The sequence below is a fragment of the Anopheles coustani genome, chromosome X (genome assembly GCF_943734705.1).
Source record: "Anopheles coustani chromosome X, idAnoCousDA_361_x.2, whole genome shotgun sequence".
NCBI lineage: Eukaryota > Metazoa > Arthropoda > Insecta > Diptera > Culicidae > Anopheles > Anopheles coustani.
The window spans coordinates 5,508,040-5,530,410 of record NC_071290.1 but is presented as its reverse complement, the minus strand read 5'-3'; the positions used below and the strand labels follow the sequence as shown (position 1 = coordinate 5,530,410).

General features: G+C 43.5%; 1 protein-coding gene across 1 annotated transcript in view; it reads right to left on the bottom strand.

Annotated features, from left to right (window-relative positions):
• LOC131269257 (uncharacterized) overlaps positions 1-22,371 on the bottom strand; it is a 51,833-nt gene that overhangs the window by 9,449 nt on the left and 20,013 nt on the right. The window contains exons 2-4 of the mRNA XM_058271606.1: positions 7,678-7,831; positions 5,700-6,045; positions 3,554-3,820 (exon numbers count right to left, since the gene is read on the bottom strand). Of these exons, the coding sequence (XP_058127589.1) occupies positions 3,554-3,820; positions 5,700-6,045; positions 7,678-7,831 (767 nt within the window). The remainder of the gene's footprint in view (positions 1-3,553; positions 3,821-5,699; positions 6,046-7,677; positions 7,832-22,371) is intronic.

Sequence of the window (22,371 nt, the reverse complement as noted above, 5' to 3'; positions counted from 1 at the left end):
TTTGCAGCTCCGGTTGTACTCGCAGACGGGCGTGTCTATTGTTTCGATTGTTTTTGATCTCTCGAAATAGACTCGAAACCGTTTCCAACTCACAGTGGTCCGAATCCCGTACCCGGGTGGAGGAAAAAAGTACGCGAGATGGAAACGGAGGCCCACACAGCAGCAGCGGGCTGGAGTCGAAACGAAACCCCACCGCCGTTTACAACCCAGCGTCAAGGTGCCGTCGGTTCGATGCGGTGTTTCGAATTAATCCCATTTACCATCTGCCTTCTGCTGGGTTCTCGATCGCATTCCGAAAGCGAAGCGGAATAAAATCAAAAGTATACTGGATGAAGGGTACACCTTCCCTCCCGCCCTCCCCGGTTCGCCAAACCTTTCCCGTGTGGTTCCACCTCTAACCAGCCAGCGAGTGCAATTGTGCTTTCTTTGCAGAAAATTTTGCGCCTTTCCAATTTGCTCTCACTCCTTTTCTGCTCCTCGAAACGTCGGTGAATATCCTCAAGTCCCAGAAGTGCACGGTGCGGTTCTCCCCACGTTCGATCGGTGGGGGGGCCCTCAACGGGTGACCAACGTCCGTTTCCCTCGTGCCCTTTCCATCCGATGTTTGTGGTTCAGTTCGGGAACGAACCACAACATGTCGGTCGGAGCTACCTGAACCGTTTCCTTTCGCTCGTCTTCAGCTATTGTTGTGTCGTCCAGTTCCAGGGTCGTTATTTTTCTTTACATCCCATCGTTGGGGAGCTTCGGAATCCGCACCAAAAATCCCCCCCCTTCGTGCTTGACTTCTCACCTCCCCGAGCTCGATGCGGAGCTTTGGTTGTTTCTATAATAAGTGAAAGCAGCGTCGGGCTTGTACTTTACTGATTGAGCGCACATAACCTGAAATTTCCAATCGTCTGCCCGGCTCCGGTCGAATCAATTACCGACAGCACGCCCTTTGCTGCAAGTATGCCCAGCGTCACTAGCGACCGGCCGCACAGTGGGCACCGGGACCATTGCACCGATCGTGGATGTTATTTTATTTATTTATTGTTCATTAAAGTTATCTGGCCAAGTTGGCCTACAAAACCGGATCTTTACACTTACAAAAAGCTTGCCCTAAGTTCATTACATTAATCGTGGCCAACGGTGATACCTTAGAGGAGATAGATTTCTCGAGAGAGTGCGTACATCGTAAGTCCAATGGGTCTTTTAAATCAATATAGGTCCTTTTTAGTTGCACGAGCGGATTGTGATCTCCAAATACGGTTCCTCGGAATCAAATTTCAAACAAGGCTCTCGGGGCCTAAGGTTCCTCAAAATCTTTTACAACACGGAGAACCAAACCTGACGTTCAAACAGCTTTGGCAACGATTGCATCTGTAAAAGCTGTCTTAAATTAAGCTTGCGGTCTAAATGAACACCTAGGTCACATACTAAATCGCTGTGTATATAAGATAAAATTCCATAATCGTGAGAACCTACCAAAAAGGAGTGTTTTCTACTACTACTGATTCTAAGAAATTGGGGAATTAGAAATGATTTGTTTTTCGACTCGATTATGGAATAATCCCTTACTTCACATACGTTTGGTTTGGGATGGACCAGAGTAAAATGTTTTACAAATATCATCGTGTCCATGTGACGTTTCTAAAAGGAAGTAATTTCAACAGTGACGGAGCTTTGTTTTGACGATGTGTTTTTGTTACCAATTTGGTAAACAAATTCCTACACTTGTCAATAACTGCGGAAATACACATTCGGGCACTTCTGAGGGCATTTTTCTAAGCAGCGACTTTTATCCTTTGAATGTGACCCCCCAGTGGCCACTGTGCACCGGTGAGGCCGGCATCAATTGAACGTCCTCGAGTGGCCTGACCACGTAAAGCCGGTCTCGAACGATGGCATGCTGGAAAGCCACGAAAGCTGGATTTGTTGGCTTTTCTTAAGAGCTAACAATACACATTCATACACACACGGTACGTTTCGACCGATTGCCCAAGTTAAGAAGAAGTGCATTAACTTGAAGCGGTGGCCACTTGGCCGGCCGGGGTCCGTGCGCATCCGCATGCGGTTTCCATTACACATTCGGAGCATAATAGACTTTTTCTCATTGTTTGCAGCCTGCAAGGGTTTGTTTAGCCTTCTTTTTTTTCTTCATTTTTTTTGTTGAACCATCTTTTTTGCTGAACCAATCCTTTCCTATTAGTATCCTCGGGAGGCCTCTTGGCTATCCTACGGGCCCATTGTTGTGCCACTCTCACATCGTTAGATTATCTCTTACGTAATGCGCAACGGTTGCATGTTTCGGAGTTCGCTTCGAAGCGAGATTGTTTCCAATCACAATGGTCGAGGGTTTTGAATATATGTTTCCCTTCGATGCAAAAGGAGGGATTTAGCCAAGCCAATCGAAAAAGGGGCTTTGGGAAATATTTGTTGAAATGGATAGCCTCTTTGCGGTAGTTTTAAAACGCCTATCAAATTACTTTGACATTTTGTCTTGGCATCTCTTAAATTAGCTCTCTTAACACGTTGACTGCCATGTCACCACAGTTCTAAAATGGTTTTGACCCATAAATAAATAAAAATGCAACATAAAAATTAAAGTTATATTTTATATCAATTTTTTGGGAAGCTAAGTTTTTGCTTAGCCTTCAAAAATCGTTGGTTTAATAAATATTATGAACAAATTATATTAAAAAAGATTGTTCTAAAAATGTGTTCTAAAAACGCTTGGCAGTTAACGTGTTAACACGTTGACTTAGTTAGTACAATCTTATTTCACACTGATGAAAATGTTTCAAATGAAAATGCAACATAAAAATTGTAGTAATATTTTATGTTAATTCTTTGAGAAGCTAGGTTTTTGCTTACCCTTCAAAAATCGTTGGTTTTATAAATGTTTTAAGCAAATTTTATTAAAAAAGATCGTTCTAAAAAAGTGTGCTCAAAACGCTTGGCAGCCAACGTGTTAAAAAAGGTTGTACTAAGAAAGTCTGCTGAAAATCCTTGGCAGTAAACGTGTTAACACGTTCCGTACCGCGTCACCCAAATAAGGGTGACAGCAGTTCTAGTTCTAAAAATTGTTTGACCCATAAATAAATGAAAATGCAATATAAAAATTATTGTAATATTTTATACAAATATTTTGGGAAGCTAAGTTTTTGCTTGCCCTTCGAAAACAATCGGTTTAACAAATATTATAAACAAATTGTATTTAGAAAAATTGTACTAAAAATTGTGCTAAAACGCTTGGTACGCAACGTGTTAAACTAATTAGGCTTTTTATAAGCGTTACGTGAGTAAGAGGATTTGAAAATAAATACCATATGATTATAATGAACCTAGTTTTCCATCGTAAAGCAAACAGTGAAGTGTTCTTTTCGAAAACTTTGATCCACCAATGAACGTAGCTCCTTTTACCAGAATATTGTATGTCATCAGAAAAACGGTCAACGGGAAAAGCGACACAAAAAACCCGCAGCAGAATGGAAAATCGCATCGCCACGAGAGACGGGGACTGACCGTATGTCGAAAGGCAGCAATCAGGTGTGAACTTACCGCCACTGGGGACGTGGCCGGCCATCGCCGCCCGGCTGTTGCCGCCGAAGCCGAACAGCGACGACCGGTGGCTGCGCAGCGCTATCACAGCCTTCGCGTCCCGCCCCGGAAGCGGCACGGCGTCCAGCGTCGCGGTGCATTTGATATGGATCACGTTGTCCAGCTCGCGCTGCACCAGCCTATCTACAGGGACGCGCATCTCCAGGGTCCGGTAGCGCAGGACGAACCCGTCGCTCTCGAGCGTCGTCTCCTGCTGCTGCTGGAGGTACTCCATCGGGACCTGGCGAGGGGGTGCGGGTGATGAAACCGAAAAGGAAAATGGAAAAGTGGGGACGGAGAAAGAAGAAAAAAAACAACCATACGATACAGTCAGCTCACGTTATTACTACGTTGCTACCACCGAACATCGTTGGTGTCCACGGTGGATTTTGCGGTTTTCTGCCAATCGCACGCTTCACCAAATCAATTCCCCCTCCCTCCCTCATAACTCTCCAGGTAGGAGGAGGGGGGGAAGGGAAAAACCCGCAACCATCAGCAGCAACGGTGGAGACAAATAGGTAAAAACCCAACGGCTTACGGACTCGATTTGTGGTTGGTGCAACATAAAACAACAAGCAGTAGAGAATCGAACACTACTCCACACACTGCTGACCTTTAAGGGATAGCAATCGGTACCGGGTCGGTGTTTAGTAACAGTGAGCCCGGATTATCCAATGTTACAGAAGTAAACAAAACAATATACATCAAAACAACATGTGCAAGTTTTATTTGCAAATTTACTCTAGTTTTAAAATTTACTTAACAGTTTGCAAATTTACTGAACATCGAATTATACTTTGTAGTATAACTCTTCTGTAGTATTAACCACTATCCTCAGATGCTAATTACTATGCATCAGAAGGTAATAAAATGTACATTTCTCTTCAAGTTTTTAGTTTGGTAACGAAATACACCGTTTTCGAGACCAGGTAACCTTTGCCTATTCAGCTGCATCTATTACACTGTTCAACCGTAAGTAAACAATTGACATGCATCTAAATTGCTAATACCTATCTGGGCATGGTTCAAACGTAACTAAACATTTGATACTCTCGATGTCAGCGCACGTCAGCTGCTGAGCACAAAGAGCTTGTTTTAATATTTCATTTAAGTGATTTACGAATATTACAGAATATCATAAGATACGGCCTGACGAAAATAAAGAAGAAATGTCGTCCCGAAATAAAAAAAAAATAAAAACAACTTATTTTGTCCATTTTTATTGGAGTGTTCTTTGCAAATGAAGTCAACCCTATATCATGTAAACGCAACAACTTCGAGGTGTCAAATGTTTATTAATATATTCATTTAACACGGTCCGTACCGCGTCACCCAAATATGGGTGACAGCAGTTTTAGTACAAATAAGTTTTTGACCCATAAATAAATGTAAATGCAACATAAAAATTATTGCAATATTTTATATAAATTTTTGGGAAGCTATGTTTTTGCTTGGCCTTCGAAAACAATCGGTTTAACAAATATTATGAACAAATTGTAATTTGAAAAATTGTACTAAAAATTGTGCTAAAACACTTGGTACGGAACGTGTTAAGCGTTTGAACTAACCTTAGATTGAACGTCAAATGTTTACTTACGGTTGTACAGTGTACGGATACAGCTGAACAATGTTTATCTTGGCTCGAAAATGGTGTTAGTAATGTAATCGTTTAAAAAGCGTTAATAAAAAGTTCTATTTCTTTCCATTCGAATGAATGAATGATAAAAAGAACGACGACTTCTGTTGAAGAAAAACCCAATCTCCCATACACGGTGTGTTTCGCTTTGATCTGTCAAAACTTTACGCCACCTTCGAGGAAAACTATTTTAAGTAAAGAAGTTAGGTCGAAACTCCAGGAACGTCACGGGCTCGTTGATTTGGCTCGCGTGAAAGTTTTCCGATTCCATTCGCTAATCGATGGATGTCCTCTGGCAATCGAACGCGGCGAAAGTATTCGACACCGGCTACAACAATGTTATGGCGAGCGATGATCGTTCCGCTTGACATCGGAATGGCCTTCTGGCCCCTTTGGTGGAGGAGGGACTATTCCCAAGTGGAATTCGACCCCCGGTCGCCTCGGGTGTGTGTGGCTGCTAATTGTGAACGCTTCGTGGGCTTACCGTGCGCCCGTTGATGGCCCAGCTGAGGCGCGTGACGAGACTGGAGCGGTCCGAGGTGCAGTTGGCCGCGATGTGCTCGTTCGGCAGGTAGCTGGCGCTCAGCCCGCTGATGGTGGGATCCTCCTGCGGCAGCGCCTCGACCGTCATATGGCGCGTCCCGTTCGCCAGCTTGAACTCGGGCGCATCGCCCGATATTTCGCACCGGTACTCGCCGCTCGACCGCCGCTGCAGCTCCGTCAGCCGGATCGAGCAGAGGTACTGGTTGCAGATGGTCGGCCGGTCCATGGCGATGACGATGCCCTCGACCGGGTACGTGACGACCTTCGGGAACAGCATCGGCGCGTACCTGCGGGTGGAGCGAAGCGGACGAAACGCAATGAACATACGCACCACCTCCAACACTATGACCTATGCGATGGACATGGCGAGGTGAAAACCGAACGCATCTGTTTCTCTAACTACTAACGAGTTCAATCGTGTGCAAGCTCCTTTCGGAGAAGGTCTTGGTTATGGCGGGTGTATTTGTAGTCCTGATACTGCGTCGATATTCATATTGCTCTCTCTTCTATTATCTCTTTTCTTTGGTTTTTAATAATTCCAGTTAGCATGTTTGTATCGGAACTATTCATAAAATGTTAAGAACAAGCCTGGATTGTATTAATTTTTATTTCTTTAACGACTCATTTGGATCTCAATTCCAGTCGTTTTTGATTATTTTAATTGTTGTATACACCACGAAGAGCATTATACACTTGTTTATTACATCTAATCCATACGGATTTCACTCGACATGTTGTAAACTTGTCTAAATCAAATTAGATTCAGTAGATACATGATTACCTTGATTTGATTATCAACCAAAAGTGTAACATCGTTTAGTTTGTATTGTATAAAGTCGTTGAAGAAATTTTTTTACTTTGAAAAACAATTTTTTCCAATTGAAACTGTATTTTCCCATTTTCTGGGTCATCAATGTTTGATTTTGTGATGAATGCTTCCAAGAAATAAATATTTTGTTGTTATTCAAGATAGTTGAGGTGTTTCACAACTTTATAGCCTTTTCATGTTTCATTTTTAGATTTTAGTGCCCTCAATGTTCCTGAGAGACACCCTGTTTTTATTTACTTGTTCGCCTCAGTTAGTTTAGAATAGTTTTGAATAGCTAACAACTAGGAGTGAAACTTCATCAAATTCCAACAAAGTGAAATTCTGCTTTTAAATTCGTACTCCCTCCACTCGACATCGGTGTACACTTTGGAACTTTGAATAAAACATTGCTTGGGAAACCTGTTTACTTGGACGGAAACCCAAATGGAGCTTGGCTTTTTTTCTGTTTGCTCTCTCTCTTTCTCTGGGCCCATAGTGGGACCACCTTTCAACCAAAGTTACTCCTTTCCAAAGGGATCAATCCTCGGACCGGGAGCTTTGAATGTGTTGGAAAAATGGAGTGGAGCGATGGCCGCCCAGCAAGTGCAAAACAGTATGATTCGATCAGATTTGTTACCGTTAGCGCTCATTATCGGGCGGGGCTCGGGCGTGGTTGAGACGCGGGCAATAAATGTAATGGATATTTGGGGCCTCGAAACCCCTGCCGAATGGCAGCTGGCCTTCGGTTCGGTCGATGGATGTTTTCCGTAGCCCCCTTTCAACATCGGTCGGGTTCCGCCAGCAAGCTGGGATGGAGCTAGGGAAAGGTGCGCAAATTATCGCACCGTCCTCACACGGGTTCGGTTGCAACCTGACGTTCATTTCGATGTTCCATCTACCGCCGGCTTTCCACAAATTGATACTTTTCCACCAGACCCACGTGGCGTTCAGGTGGTCCACGGGGTTTTTTCTTTTTTTTTTTTTTTGAAGGTTTAACATAGTCAGCATGGCTGGGGTCGGCTGACGACGTTCGAGTGAACGTCCGGGTTTTACCTCGCCCGTACTCGTTGATTGCAACGGCGGGAAGGTGGAGGCGTCCCCTGGTACCTACCTGTAAAACTCCTGAGTGCCCTTGTACCATTTGACGGAGTTTAATTGGTGTGCGCCCAGATCGTAGCTGCAGGACAGCGTTACCGTATCTCGATAGTCGACCACCTCCGGGACGTTCATGTTCGTCAGGCGCAGCGCGAGTGTTCGGTGCCATTCTGCAAAACGAGAACAGGGAGAGAGATAGAGAGAGAGTGAGAGAAGGAAAAAGAGATTGACTAAGCGCAGAACTTCCTCATTCCGGTGTAGATGAACGTTTATTTTTGTGCGCCCGTGGGACGATTTCGGTCCGGAAAATCAGTTCAAATAAGGGCATGGGTGTATGAAAAAGGGATAGTTCAACGGGGGGAAGTCGTCGAGGGATTTGTTTGCATGGAGAAAGGGAAGGAGGGGCGGGTTAGCAAATGAAAGTCAAACATTTGCATCACGAATGCAAATGTCCAACGTAATATCGAACACGGGCGTTCTGCTTTTTTTTAACCCCACCCGGTTCCGGGGGGAGGATCCGGTTTTCCACGCAGCGAAAGTTCGGTGAGTGGGGGGAGGGGATGGTCGCTGAACAAACGGTTGCAACTGTTTATGCATTGTGCTGAGTTATCATGAGCTCCGGTTGCGAATGATCACTGCAAATAGTGCACATTGTTGCATCCACTCTGGAGGCAATTACCGAACGAAGGCGGAGGAAAAAGGAAAAACAACCTGGCGTTGTAGGGTGTACGCTGTACGGTACCATTGCCAATTTCATTATTTTCCCGCCATTGTTCTTTTTATTTTCGGTTCGGTACACCGCTGGAAACGCCACGGCGAAACGAAACGGCAAACGAGGGGTTTTTCCAGCTGACATGAACGCTCCCCGATGGCTGCGTTTCGCTTTTCCCGAACCCGCCTGCGCCCGGGAAACCTATTACAAATGACAAATCATATCGTTCCGCGGCAAATGTGAGCCTTTCGGTTCTTTGTTTGCTTGGCAAGTGTATTGATGCAGGCATATTTTACCCTCCGTTCGAATGTTGTCGAATTGGAGCGCACAATTTGAGGCTTGTTGTTTGGAACGAAAAAAAAACAATGAGCTTTGTTTAGTCAGCTGCAGCTTTTAATATACGGTTTGGCATCTATTTTACTAGCGTTTTACACACTTTCATGCACGTTATGTTTGTTGAAAATTCAAACAACCTCCGATTTTCGGTGCTTTATTAAAACGGTAAGAACCGAGAACGTTTCTTCGGTCGCTTTTGATTACTTTCAAAACAAACAAAAAAACTCTGTATTTAATTATATTGCTCTGTAATTGTATATTGCTCTCAAACAAACAGAGTATTCATCACATTTTCGTGTAATTGCCGATGTTGCAGGAATGCATGACCTTTTTTAAAGTGCTGTCACATATAAAAACATGGTGAGATTTTTAATTTTTCGTTTGTCAAACTTCAAAGAAAATTGTCGTGTTGCAACATTGCTTATTGAACAGTGTTTATCCGTCATTTTTCTTATGATAGAACTTCGTTTCAATATATTTTCCAAGATCAGTGAAAAAATATATCGAAACATACCATGGAAACATCCAAAAAAGGTGGGAATGTATTTGACAGTTGGTTTGAATTTTGTTTACCTTTCATAAGCTGTTTGCAGTGATGTGTAAAACTGAAAGTTCAGTCATATCACTAACTGAACAGGTAATCGAGGTTGTTTTGGGTGGAAGGTCACTCGTGAGAAAGGCCAGAATCTGTTTCGATTACTCGATTGATTATTTTACGACATCTTTCGCGAAACCATGAAACAATGTGATCCAGATGTTTGTAATAATTTTTCTCTTCTTTTTACTGATCTAGATATTTACATTTGTTGTTCTTTTGTTTCGATTTCTTTTAAGGTACAAAAGACATTTTATGTTAAGTGTTGTTGCTAAAATGTTTCTACTCACGTAGTACTAAATAAAAATTGCTGGAAAACAGTGATGACATAAAGGAGCGGAGTGGCTTTAGGCGGAAAAACGAGCAACTTACAATCTTGGAACATGTAAAACATTTCTCTGCCATAACGCGGTGCGTTTTAGAAAGATAGGAAAGGCTTATCGGTTTATTTGATGTCCAGCAAATCTCCCTCAACCGACTCCGCTCGTGTACCGCAAGGATGAAAAACAAAAAAAAACAATTTCCAATCGATCCCAGCGTCATCCATTTACGACCGTGTTTGCATGTTTTCCCACATGCTTTTCCCCTCCCCTCCCCCCCCCTGGTGCCACAGGTCAACACCGCAGGCACGAATGTCGATACAAATGTAGGGAATAAAAGACTAACCCCTCCTGTCCACACATCCATTGGAGCCCCCCCCCCCCCCCCTTTTGGGACCGATTCAAATTACGTACGGTCACCGCAAAGCGGCACACAGAGGTAAATAAAAAAAAAGCGCGGAAGTGGAGAAAAAAAAACTAAACTTTGATGAAAACCCGGTGCGAAACAAGCAAAGCGAAAGGCAACGAACGTCGAACGATGCTGGTAGTGATAACTTTTCTGAATTAAGCTGATTAGATAGACGAGAGGGTAAAAGGGTGTTTTTGATCAACCCCTAAAGGAAGGGAGGGGGGGGGGGGGGGGTGGCAAGAGTGCTGTTTTCCACTTCGTTGTAGTGAACCGATTTTCACTCTTCCCATTTTTTTTTTTATCATCCGTTTCACCGGTATTTTCCGTGCCGTCCATCGATTAGATCGACTGATCTTCATGAAACAACGTGTGCAGCATGTGCAATGCACATTCGATATTCCGTTCACCCTGTTTTTTTTATGCGTTTGTGTGTGTGTGTGAGCGTGACTGATAAAGCGCTTTTAAGTTTCGCCGTGCGACTTCTCCTTGTCCGACGTGCAGAAAACAAAGCGGTCAAAGAGAGGACGAGTGGCAGCATCATCGAACCCCCCCCCCCCCCGCCCTCCACCTCATCGGAGCAACGCGTGGCGCGCCGGAAAGGCCAAACATGTCCGTTTCCGGTTCAGAACACGCAATCAATATTGCGAATCGTGATTGGTTTGTATGTGTGCGCTAGTGAATGCGTACGAAGGGTGGACGGGAGACGAAAAGAAGCGAGAGACAATAAACCCCTACCCCCCCCCCCCCCCCCCCCACGTGCTATTGATTGGGAAAAGAGTCATCAAAAGGTAAATAAAAATGTGACGTCAACCGGCCCCGAGTGAACTTCAAACGTGCTGAAAGCAAAAGCAAAAGGAAAAAAAAACCTGCTTTGCCGTACGAAGCGGAGTGTTTCGCTTTCCCTCTCTCTCTATCTCGTTGCAAAAATCATCACCAAATGAATGGATAATAATGACAAAAGGCCATGGCGTTGGTGCTGATGTTGGTCTGGCGATGATGGCTGTAAGTATGATGTTGATGAAAAGCGAAAAGTTAAAAGCAAAAACAAGGCGCAACCTCAAAGGTAACGCCCGGTTCGTGTTCACCCCTCCGCTTGTCCGTCAAGCAGCATGGTGTGCTGGCGGGCGAAGCCCTTTCCAGGAGACCGACGGGTGATGAAACGAGGGGGAAACGCGAGGGGACAGTGTAATAAAAAGATTACGACTGGAATGTGAATGTTCGTGTTCATAATCCTTTAATTCGCTCTGACGGCTCTAACGACCTCAATGATGGGGTGAGTGTGTGTGTTTGTTTGTGTGTGTGTGTGTGTGTGTGTGGTCCATATGACTTGCCGTTGCGTGTGGACGAGAGGTTGTCCCATTCGTGACATCGCATCCCACCATCGTTGGTTGATGATTTAAATGCGGATGAAGCACCAGGCGTCTCCATCGGAATCGAGGTGGCGATCTGCAGGCGGCGGGAAAACTTTTTCTACATGCTTCCACTGAATTTTCCTCCAACAGGATGTCCGATGAAGTGTGCACTCATTTAAAATGGATCTCTTTTCCAATCGAAAAAAGAAAAACAGGACACTTTGAGGGCGAACAAAACTTCTTTTGTGCTTTCATATTTGGTTTGATACGATGCTATAACGCTGTATAAGAACATTTCAGCATTAACGTACAAATATTGGTATTTGAAAGAAGTGTTTTTGTTTTAAAACAGAGTTTATAATGAATGTAAAATAGTTTCACTGGTGTTATTACTAATAGTTATTAAAATGTCATTCATCGTTGAATATATTTAACACTGGAATCCATACAGCGGTCATATTGACCGTAACGCAATTTTCGATTGATTGCAACTATCTTTAAAATATGAAATAAGTTTTTAAATGTGACGCAATGTATAAGCGTTTGAGCGCACATTTTTTTCTGAATTTATGTATAAGAATGTTGAATTATTTTTAAATTTATGAAGAAAGAATGTTGAAACGGATTAAAGTTCGGTTCAAAGGGCGATAAAATGGTACATAAAAGCGAAAGGATAAAGTGGTACATAAAACAATTAAAAACGCGAAAAGGCAAAAAACAAGTAGACTAAAAAGTAACCGTTTGCGGATTTCAAAAAATTTCAAAACATACTTGCAATCGTTCAAAACTGTTCAATAGAGCGGTAAAAAAACATTCGGACACGTTAAAAACGTTAAACATTGAAATTGCCAACAGTTTAGGAGCAAACCATACCTACTATTCTCTAAACAACAAACCATACAGTGTGTTAATTATTGCAACATCTTATTTGTTGTTGGGGGGGAAATTCTATTAAGTCAAAGCCGTTAGGGCATCAACATTTAGTTCTTTATTAAATGTATAAAAATGTGTAACAGCACAGTTAAAATACGAGTGATTTTTAAAAAAAACACTCCTTCTAGGTTTTATTAAAATCAAACATGTTTTGATAATCATTTGAGCAGTCAAATTGATTCCCTTGAAATCCTTCGACAGAAGACTAAAACTTTGCATTCCCGCTAGTGGTTGTTGTTCGGTAAACATTTATTCTGCATTGGTTACGTTTGTTATAGTGCTGCGAAGTGCGGTTAGGGAGGAAAATGTAACATATTCAAGGGTTGCATTGAAATTAGCGCGTGGACTAGCAATTTATTCGGTTAATGCTGTTTGCTCATTTCATCCGCGTGCTCGTGCAGTTTGCGAGCTCGATTGTTTTTCCGAGCTGTAACGGTAGCGCGGGGCAAAGAACTAAAAACTGCACGACGGTTGCGAGAGGACAAGGGATATAATAGCACCGGGGAGGCAAGGTTCTACACATTGTACGGGCGCTTTTAAAGACAAATAAACAACCGCATAAAATCGATGCTGGGCACACGGGGGAGCTGAGCGCTACCGTGTCTCGCTCGGTGCGATTTCGGTTACTGTGCGAATAACGTTTCCACAATACACACACACGTAGACACACATACCGAGTGGAGCACATTTGGATTGTCAGCGACGGGATGGCAGAGTCCCTCGATGGCAATTGGGTGACATTTTATTGCAAGATTGAGATCAGAAATGTGGATTCGCATTGCTTGCATCCGAGCGCCGGAGCACTTGTACACGCTGCTGAGGACCCTCGGCCACGGGGAAGCTGAGCGAGAGAGCATCAACATCCGGATTTGTGTACGTTTTTCCCGCACGTTTCGGGAAAATTCTACCGCGAGTAGTTGGAACGGCTGGGATGGGGGTTGAAGCAATTTTACCATTGCCCTCGCTCGTTCGCCACCCCCCTTCCGCGTACGTATAATTTCACTCCCAAAAACATTTCAAAGCATTATATCTACCCCGTCCGTCCGCTACAACCCCCCCTTGATCTCTCTCTCTTTCTCTATATGTTGATCTCTACACCTAGCTCGTTTTTCTTCATTGCTTCATATCCGGACAAGCTTATCGGAAGCCCGAAATTCGGTCGCAAGGGAACGGCGAACAGGGGGTGTTCGGGGAGGGGAAGCAAGTGGGTGTTAGTGAGCGAGAGGATCGTCCATTGAACGATCCTGGGTGAGCGAGTGGCACAATGCACCACAGCTGGCTGGCGAAACACTTGCCTGGTGCAAACATAATCTACCCGGACAAGAAAATGCATCGCATTCGGGGGAAGGAGAGAAGGGGAAGGGGATAGGGGGGGGGGGGGAAGTGTTATGGTGAAAGCAGCGTTGTGGATTTTCGAGCCAACTCCCCCCCCCCCCCTCTTCCCCTCCCACGCCCACGCTGCCAATCGTGACAGTTATGCAGCTTAATAAATAAATTTTCCCCATCGGTTTCGGGCAGCTTCGCATATCGCTCGTGCGTCCAGGAAAATTCCCCCCCCCCCCCCATACCTCACCAAAGAAGCCAAAGTCTCCAAACCATAACCCCTACACCAGGAGAAAAAACAACAGACGGGCGAAGCATGGGAGGCGAAGAATTTACTGTTAATGGGGACAAGGAATGTTCGAAGATCACAATGCGCACAGTATTTTCTGTGGCGCTTGGAAAAACCCCACCCACCGACCGCGCCACCGACACCGGCTAAACGTTTTACGGCGAGCGATCTTTTGGTTAATTTTTGCCAAGATTTGTTGCTCAGATAAAATCACAATTCAACGGTATTGTGATGATAAACATTTAAACAAACTTAGTATTACAAAAGTTAAGAGAGATAGATAGAACATCGGTAACTTAATCATTCTATAAATTCAAAATATGTTCAACAACTGTTTGGAATGGCCAAAGAAGCAATAATAAGAGTGTTGAAAGTTGTCAAACTAATAATAATTCTTTTCTGTTAATGGAACAATAAATGTTTTAAACCAAAAGTAAAAGACGATGTGATTAAATAACAAAGTTATGGCAGGCGACAAGAAGAACATTCAAACATGTAAGAGAGGAAAGTATGAGAATACATTAATGTGACATGTGTGAAAAGTTTGTCAAATGTTATGTACAATAGTTAAAAATATTTTTCCCATACTTAATTAAATACAAACTTGAAAACTTGCAATACGAGCAGCAGACTGGACAAATCAAATAAACTAGCGAAAACAAAGAAAGACGGTGGAAGCGAAGGCCGTGTCGGTTGGTCGGATATATTTCCCCTTGCTAACATTACCATTGTGTCGTTACGCACGTACGTTATTGCAATTTTCACCCAGGCGCTTTCCCGTATGGTTCACTTGGCTCGTTCATTCTTTCCTACACTTGCCCCTTGCGCTTGTGGTGGTTCTGGTCTGCCTGACGCTTCCGTCGATTGCAAGCGGTGTCGTATGCTTCGAATTCGAAACGCAAACGCAAACGACCAGCTCTAAATGGTCTCGGCAAGGCTAAGCTAGCCTCACCAAACCCATCTCGGTTGTGATGATCTCATGCACACACACACACACACACACTCACACCCACAAGATTGCAGCGCACCAGCGGGCTCGGTGCCAATTTCCCAGCTGACGTCATTAAAAATAGAGCGAACGTTCCAGCGAGCGAACGAACGAACCCATCTTTCGATCGCGTCCGCTGCATGTATGTATGTGTGTGTGTGTGTGTGTGTATGTGTACTTTGTGAGCCTTTGTTTCAGCAACGAAAACTGTGCCCCTCCTTTATGCTAGCCACCCCTCCGCACCACCCCGGAGTAAGACATCAGCACTTGGCGTTTCGTCTTTTTTTACATTCTTGTTTTTCCACACGCTTTTCTTCTCCGCCGGCTTGAATGCTTTCGCCTGCTCGAATGAATCAGTTGCTGTGGGTGAACTCCCCCCCCTTACCCGTTGTCTCTGTTTGCTTTGTTGTATTTCATTGCTCTTTGCTCTTTTCCCCCCGGGCTGCCCAAACCCGCCGCCACCCGCTCACGATTAGTTGCGGAACCTAATTATGACGTGTTGTCTTCCATTTTTCTCGCAAACACTCTGGCCACGAGGCCTCGGAACCTTGGTGGAAACTTTGGTGCCCCTTTCCCTGCCCCAAACACGTATTTGTGTTCGTTTCGGGTAGGACGAATGTCGTACGAAGCGAGGCGGTTGAAGGCGCGATTAGGGCGAAACGGTGCATTACCCTCCCTCCAAAACACGGTGCGCACACAACCCGGATCAGATTTTCACGTGCATGATCTCCGGCACGCGCGGAACCGGAAAACCGGGCCGGTAAATGGAAGGAAATTTAAAGACATGCAAAGCTTCCGCCTAACGTGCCGTTTAGGTGACGTCTGGTTTTGCGAAAAAAAGGCCGTTTTCCTCCTTTCGAGGTCCTCCTGTTCACGAATAATACTGCACGCAACTGATACACTCTTAAGGGAAACGTTACCTCGCAAGAGATAGATTATTGATAAATTTCCACGTCCTTGGTAGCTTTTTGGGTAGCCACAAGTTCTTAAGATTAAATGTTTCATTACTTTTAACTGCTTATACTTTTTTAGTTTTAGGATTTTCGTTTGGTCCTGATTTCATCAGAATATTTTTACATGAATTTAAAAAGATAAAAAATCGTTTTTTATTTAAATTAGAAATAAGAAAGTGTAACGAAGGTGTGTAAAATATTTGTTTATTACTCATCACAGTAAAAAGTACAATCAAAATCAGAAAGTTGACACTTTTGAATAGCTAAGTTAATTTAAACCACAAGTTCTTAAGATTAAATGTTTCATTACTTTTGACTGCTTATACTTTTTAGTTTGATTTGCGTTTGGTCCTGATCTTGTCAGATAATTTTACATGAATTCAAAAAGTTAAAAAATCGTTTGTTATTTTATTTAGAAATTAAAAAGTGTAACAAAGGGATATAAAATATTTGTTATATTATTCATCTCAGTAACAAGTACAATCAAAATCAGAAAGTTGACACATTCAAGTGTTAACAATATGGAAGGAAAATCATACAGAAGAAATTCTAAAAGTAAAAGCAGTTTCATATGCCCAAACAAGATCATTTCAGATTTATTTTTTTTCATTTGTCATTAAGGGAAAAAGAGATGATTGAGATTTTTACTACCTTGACGGTATTTCAGAAAATAAAATTGTATCTAAAATACGTATTAAAAAGTACGGATAATCATGAAGTTGGGGTTGATGAATAGAAGAATATAGAACGCCTAAGTTGTCGAAACATCTAAGCGATCCCTCCAACAGTGAATCAGTTCAATGAAAGATTTTATCACTCGAGCGCAGGATAAAAGCTGCATAGTCGAGTGATACTCATCATTCGAAGGGTTGGTTTGAAGAATGCTTGCTTGGAATATCAGTACTCCCTAAGGGGCGACGTGCTAAATAGACTCGTTCCGAACGTCACCCCGTGCCGTGCTAATCTCCCGCTTTCAGTGGCGAAAGGGTGGAATAATTGGAGTACCGCGAAGGGGGGTTGTCAAGAACTCGCACGGCAAACGGTACGGCAAAAAGGACACATTCGTCACGGTGAAGGTGCAAAACGGTCCTTTCTTCTTCCCTTTCAGCTATTGGGGGGGAAACAGGTTTTGCGGAAAACCAACACCGTGGCCAGACGAGGCTAATTGGATGCGCGCAAGTAATGTGAAAATGCCAACCGACAGCAACCTCTAGGCAAGCGTTACGTTCGCTGCACACTGAACTTTATTTCCCGGGCCTCGTTAAAGTGTTCATACTATGAGGTTGAGGCTGTCGGAACGTCGATTTCCTCGCATCGGACGAATCTCTGCCGAAAAGTGCACTCACCAGCACCGGTGCAGCGGTTTGGACTAATTTAGCAAAAGATTTACTACCGGTGCGTTAACCGTGACGCTGGTGTTAGCGACTTTTAAAGTTGCTCGCCTCTAATTAGCTCGTCATCTGGTCACGATGAAGTGGAAGAGGGGAGGTGTGGGAAGTGGTGGGCTAATCTATCAATCCGATAATTAAACCATCAGCAGCATCACTCACCGGGTTTCATTAAGGTCCGCCCGCTTCGATCGGAACGGTGGTCAACGCCAGTGGCGGGATTGTCTTACTCTGACCTGTTAATTTACGAGCGTTTGCGGTGACGGGAAGTTTTCACCTACCGTCGGCTTTTCGCAGCCAACCTTTTATAGGAAAGGCAGGTAGTGGGGTGCGGAAACATTCAACGGTGTTTGAAGGGCTGGTTGTTTAGAGTCAACGAAGATAACTTATTTGAAATGCTTCACCCTTTCCACTGGAGGAAGGAGAATTTAAACGAACGTAAGCTCACCTGTTTCGAGGAACGCATGGTTTTGAAGAAACAATAACGCTTCGTCAACAATATCTCCTGCGGCACAATGCTGTGGTATTGTTGTATGCTACTCTCATGGTAATAGAAAGCTGAGCACCTCAAATCAGCTCCTCTTCTTCGCACGCAAACGAGCCCTAAATCCCCGACTAAATGGAAATGATTACACCTAAGGCACCCTTTTGTGCGCTAATTGAGCACTGAAACACCAATCCCACCGACACATCCATCCGTGTACACAGGAGACACCAATTTCAGGATTCCGGGGAAAAGCTTGTCATCTCGCTTTCATTTTGCGGATAAGTGTCAATCAGAGAAGAGACAACGAACCCCCCAAGCGATCCTTTTTTACCTACTTTTTGTTTCGCTTTGGTTTCTTCTACATTCGATTTTTGTACGTTAAATAAATTGTCAATTGAAAGAAAGAAGGTTTGCCAGCTAAAAATCGTTGGAAAGCTCGTCCTTTCCGCCACGGTTTGCCGATGCTGGGAGATAAATTGCATCCATATCTCTGGATTAAACATTAATTAATTTCCATAGTTCCCTCGCTAGGCGCAAAACCAACCCGTCGTTCACTCATCGCGCCGCCGAGGGCGGGGTTCGTGTTTTCCACTTGACTGATGATTATACGCCGCAAAGCCGCTTCCCTGGAAGAAGGTGGTTGGTCGCAAATTCATCATACCGGTTCAGATTGGTGGAAGATGGATTCGTTACAATCGTCAGCTCTCGTAATTTATCGCTTAAGGAAACCATATCGACCGATACAGCCTTACTGTGTATGTGTGTGTGTGTGTGTGTGTGTGTGTGTGTGTGTGTGTGTAGGTGTATCTGCCCCATGTGTGGCTGACTGTGTAGATAACTGTGGTAAAGTGAGTGACATTTGTGGCTTCATTACGCCAACCACCATCCATCATCTCCTTCCCGAAAACCTTTTCAAGCTGGTTTTTTTTAACTGTACGTTTCTTTTCACAGAAAAAGAAAAACTCATCCCACCATGCTAGAACATATATGGATTTTGATGAAAACTATTTTAATCATTTTTCAGCCCGTCTCGGTTTATTAAAATGTTTATCCAAATGGAGACGCCTGGTGGTTTTTAACATTTTTGGAATCGGGCAAGCTCGTAATTAAAACAACCCTCTTCGGCGAACATGTTGATAATTATGCAAATATAATCAATTCTTTGCAGGGGGTTTTTTGACGCTTGTTCCGGGGTCGGTATGTGAGAAAACCACAAAACTCTACTAAGAATTTCGGTGGAGACGCCTGGTGGTTGACATCGTTTTCATAACAATTAAGAACTGTCCTCTCTTAACAAAGTATTGGTAAACATTTAAAAACCTTACCAACGTTTTTCTTCTCTAAATTTATTAACTCGGAAGGAGAAATGGTGTGAAACCTAACGACTTTTCCCAGAGTTTCGTGCAAATGGAGACGCATGGTGGTTTTTAGCATTTATGTTATCCACGGATTTAATAGTGTTTCCTCTTAAAAGTTTATAGGAAAAATAAAAGCTACAGGATCAATGGCTTAGTGCAACGTTTTAACTAGTGTTTATCACGTAACGATCCTTACAAGAGTTTCACGGAAATGGAGACGCCTGGTGGATTAAAGCAATCTTATTTTTTTCAAATTTTCATCAGACGGAAAACTGTGGTCTGGTCATATTGATAAGCAGATCAACAAAAAAAAATTGCGCTTTTCAATAGCATTCCATTCCCCCTCCCAAAACGTCAAAGTATTCACCCGGGGAGGAAGCAGGAAGCACAATTGACTACTTTTTCCACTGTTAAAAAAACTCACGAACACATATGTATGTGTGTGTCGTCCCACCAATCACACATCGAAGAAAATCGTCCACACGAGTCTGACAGTAATCATGAGCGCGGCATCACACTTATTGAATGTTTGACCGCCAACAATCGGTCGTGGCATGCCGGCTAGGAGACGCACAAAACGAAATACAGAACGGGAGAGACGAGGGGAGAGAAAAAGTGCGGTCCCACGGCTCGCATCGCTCGTAAACGATTTAGCGGAAACTGTTGAAATATAAAACAAGCAATAAAAATAAACGTTATCCGATGATCCGATGAAGCCATCGAGTGCCGTTTGAAAATTTGAATGGCGTTGAAGGGAGGGAGGGAGGGAGGGGAAACCAGTGCCGTGGGTGCTGGAGGAAGTGGGGAGAGAGTTTAAGAAAATAGCCGCGCTTGCTTTCCGTTTGCGTTCGGGATTGCTCGATCGACTCGAAATCACATGCTCGATGCCGTCTCGGGTACATATTTTTCGGGAGTTTGGGAGAAGTTTGAAAAGGAAAGTTTTTTTTTCTTACCGAACGAAATCAAAACACTCGCAACTCGTACATGAAAACTTCTTCTCGGGCACGGATGGATGGAGGGCATGGGGAGCTGTTTGGCCGGAGAAATGGCTTTTCCATTAAATTCATTGCCAGGAAATAGGAAAAACATCCGGCGAAGGAAATGTAAGGCGAGCGGAAAAACATATTTCGGCATCCTTCTTGTCCGCAGGCGGTTTGGAGACGCATTGTTGTTGCGGAAGACCGGGAGGAATGGGAAGGGGGAAAAAAAGTTTTGAAAAGCAAATATCCTACGCGATTAGATTCCCTACACACACACACATGTATAGCTCGGAGAGTTTCTCCCCGGGCTACTTTCCATCCGCAAAACAGAACGTACAATGTCGAAGTGAGTTTTTCCCCCCCATTCCACCGACAACGTGTTGCTGATACCTGCAGCCATCCATCACTGGGTATTTGAGTTTTCCGGACAGGTTCGGGTTGTCGATAGAGGGGAGAAGGGGGGGGGGGGGATGTGGGAAAGGTGAACGAAATGTAAACAGTACCGTTCCGTATTGGAACACCTTTAAGCTGGATATGATTTGTTCGACCAATGATTTCGTCTCGTCTCGATCTCGATTCCCTGCCGAACGTGGGGTTTCCTTATCGAGAGGGAAGTTTCTTAATACATACCTTTTGAAAACATGGGCTTACAATACTTTATTTTGAAGTTTGCTATTTATTTTGCGAGCATTTCCATGAAGTCCCCACCAAAGACGCCACGTTCATCATTTCCTTCAACGCTGCACGATTGTTACGAGTGAAGAAAAATGTTCTCGCAGCGGAGAGGTGGAATGGACGTTCACCTAGTGGTAGCAACACGATCCAACAGCTGCGCCTAGCCTTGGACTGGTTCCAACCTGCTTCCGGCAGCTCGTGGACGGTAACCGGTTTCCGGTAGCTTTTCGCGAGCAAACTCTCTCTCTCTCTCCGTCCACCGAGCAGCCGGAGCCGAGGTAATTTGAATTCATTACATGAATAATAATCAACTGTTGAGCAAGCCGGAACCATCGTCGACGTCGTCATCCTCGTCGTCGACAAGGATTGCGCTGTAAGTGTTGTAAGCGAGCTCATTTGACCGAGCTCGTTCCACATGTTAGTTGTTGCAGGCGAATAATGGCGAGCGGGTCAAACATGTGTATGTGTGTGTGTGTGTGTTGCTGATGCATATGCATTTCGGGGGGCTTGCCCTGCATATCATACATACGCTACACAGAGTAGCGGTCTCTTGAACTAGACCTCTTTAAGCAGCATCAGCTCACCGGGAAGTAACGTAACGAGCTCGATAGTTAGCTCGAGAGTGGTCAATTTGTGGATGTTACTATTTACTTGCTTGTGTACCTCAGGAAGGTATAGAAACGGGTAAAGTTACGCTTGGATTTTTTTTTTCCTTTTATGCCTAGAGGTTTTTATTATTGGTTAGAGCATATTGAAATGTTAAACCACTGACAAGTTGATAATTTTCACTTCAACTATTTATTTTTCAATCAAAGTTTATCACAGTGGATTAAATTAACACTTTGCGTACCAAGCGTTTTTAGCACATTTTTTAGTACAATCTTTTTATTTAAAATTGGTTTATAATATTTGTTAAACCGATTGTTTTCGAAGGCCAAGCAAAAAATTAGCTTCCCAAATAACTTATTTTTAATGTAACTCTAATTTTTATCTTGCATTTTCATTTATTTATGGGTCAAAAAGTTTTTAGAACTAGAACCCATTTATGGGTGACGCGGTACGGAACGTGTTAAGCTTCTCTTCCACAAACAGTGAGTGTCAAATATGAGCCAAGTTTGTTTTGGAATTTAGAACAATTGTCGAACCAAATAAAGAATGTTTATCCGAATATCAATATCAATTTACGTGAAAGTTTATGGTGTTTGATGATTCTCTTCCGGCTCAATCCTATCTCTTGACATAAGATGATACCTCTTACATGCCCATTTATAGGATCTGCTGAATATCTAATACTTTTACGAACCTTTACCTCCAGCAACGTTAAAGTAAAGTTGCCAAATATCGACAGTACTTCATACTTCAATGATGACGTTGACAAAGGGAGCAGGGTTAAACAGATCCCCCGACTTGTTTCTGCCTGGGTGAAAGGTGGGCGTCGGAAAAAAACGGGGAATAGGGCACCGAGGACTACACGACAGCAAAATGCAAACACGTTTGAATCGATTAATAAAATATCAAAAACCCGGCTCGCCGGAATGGAATCGAAATGGTTCGAGTCACGCAAAAGCGAACAACTAACTTAAGCAGATACACTTTTGACACTTTTGCCTCG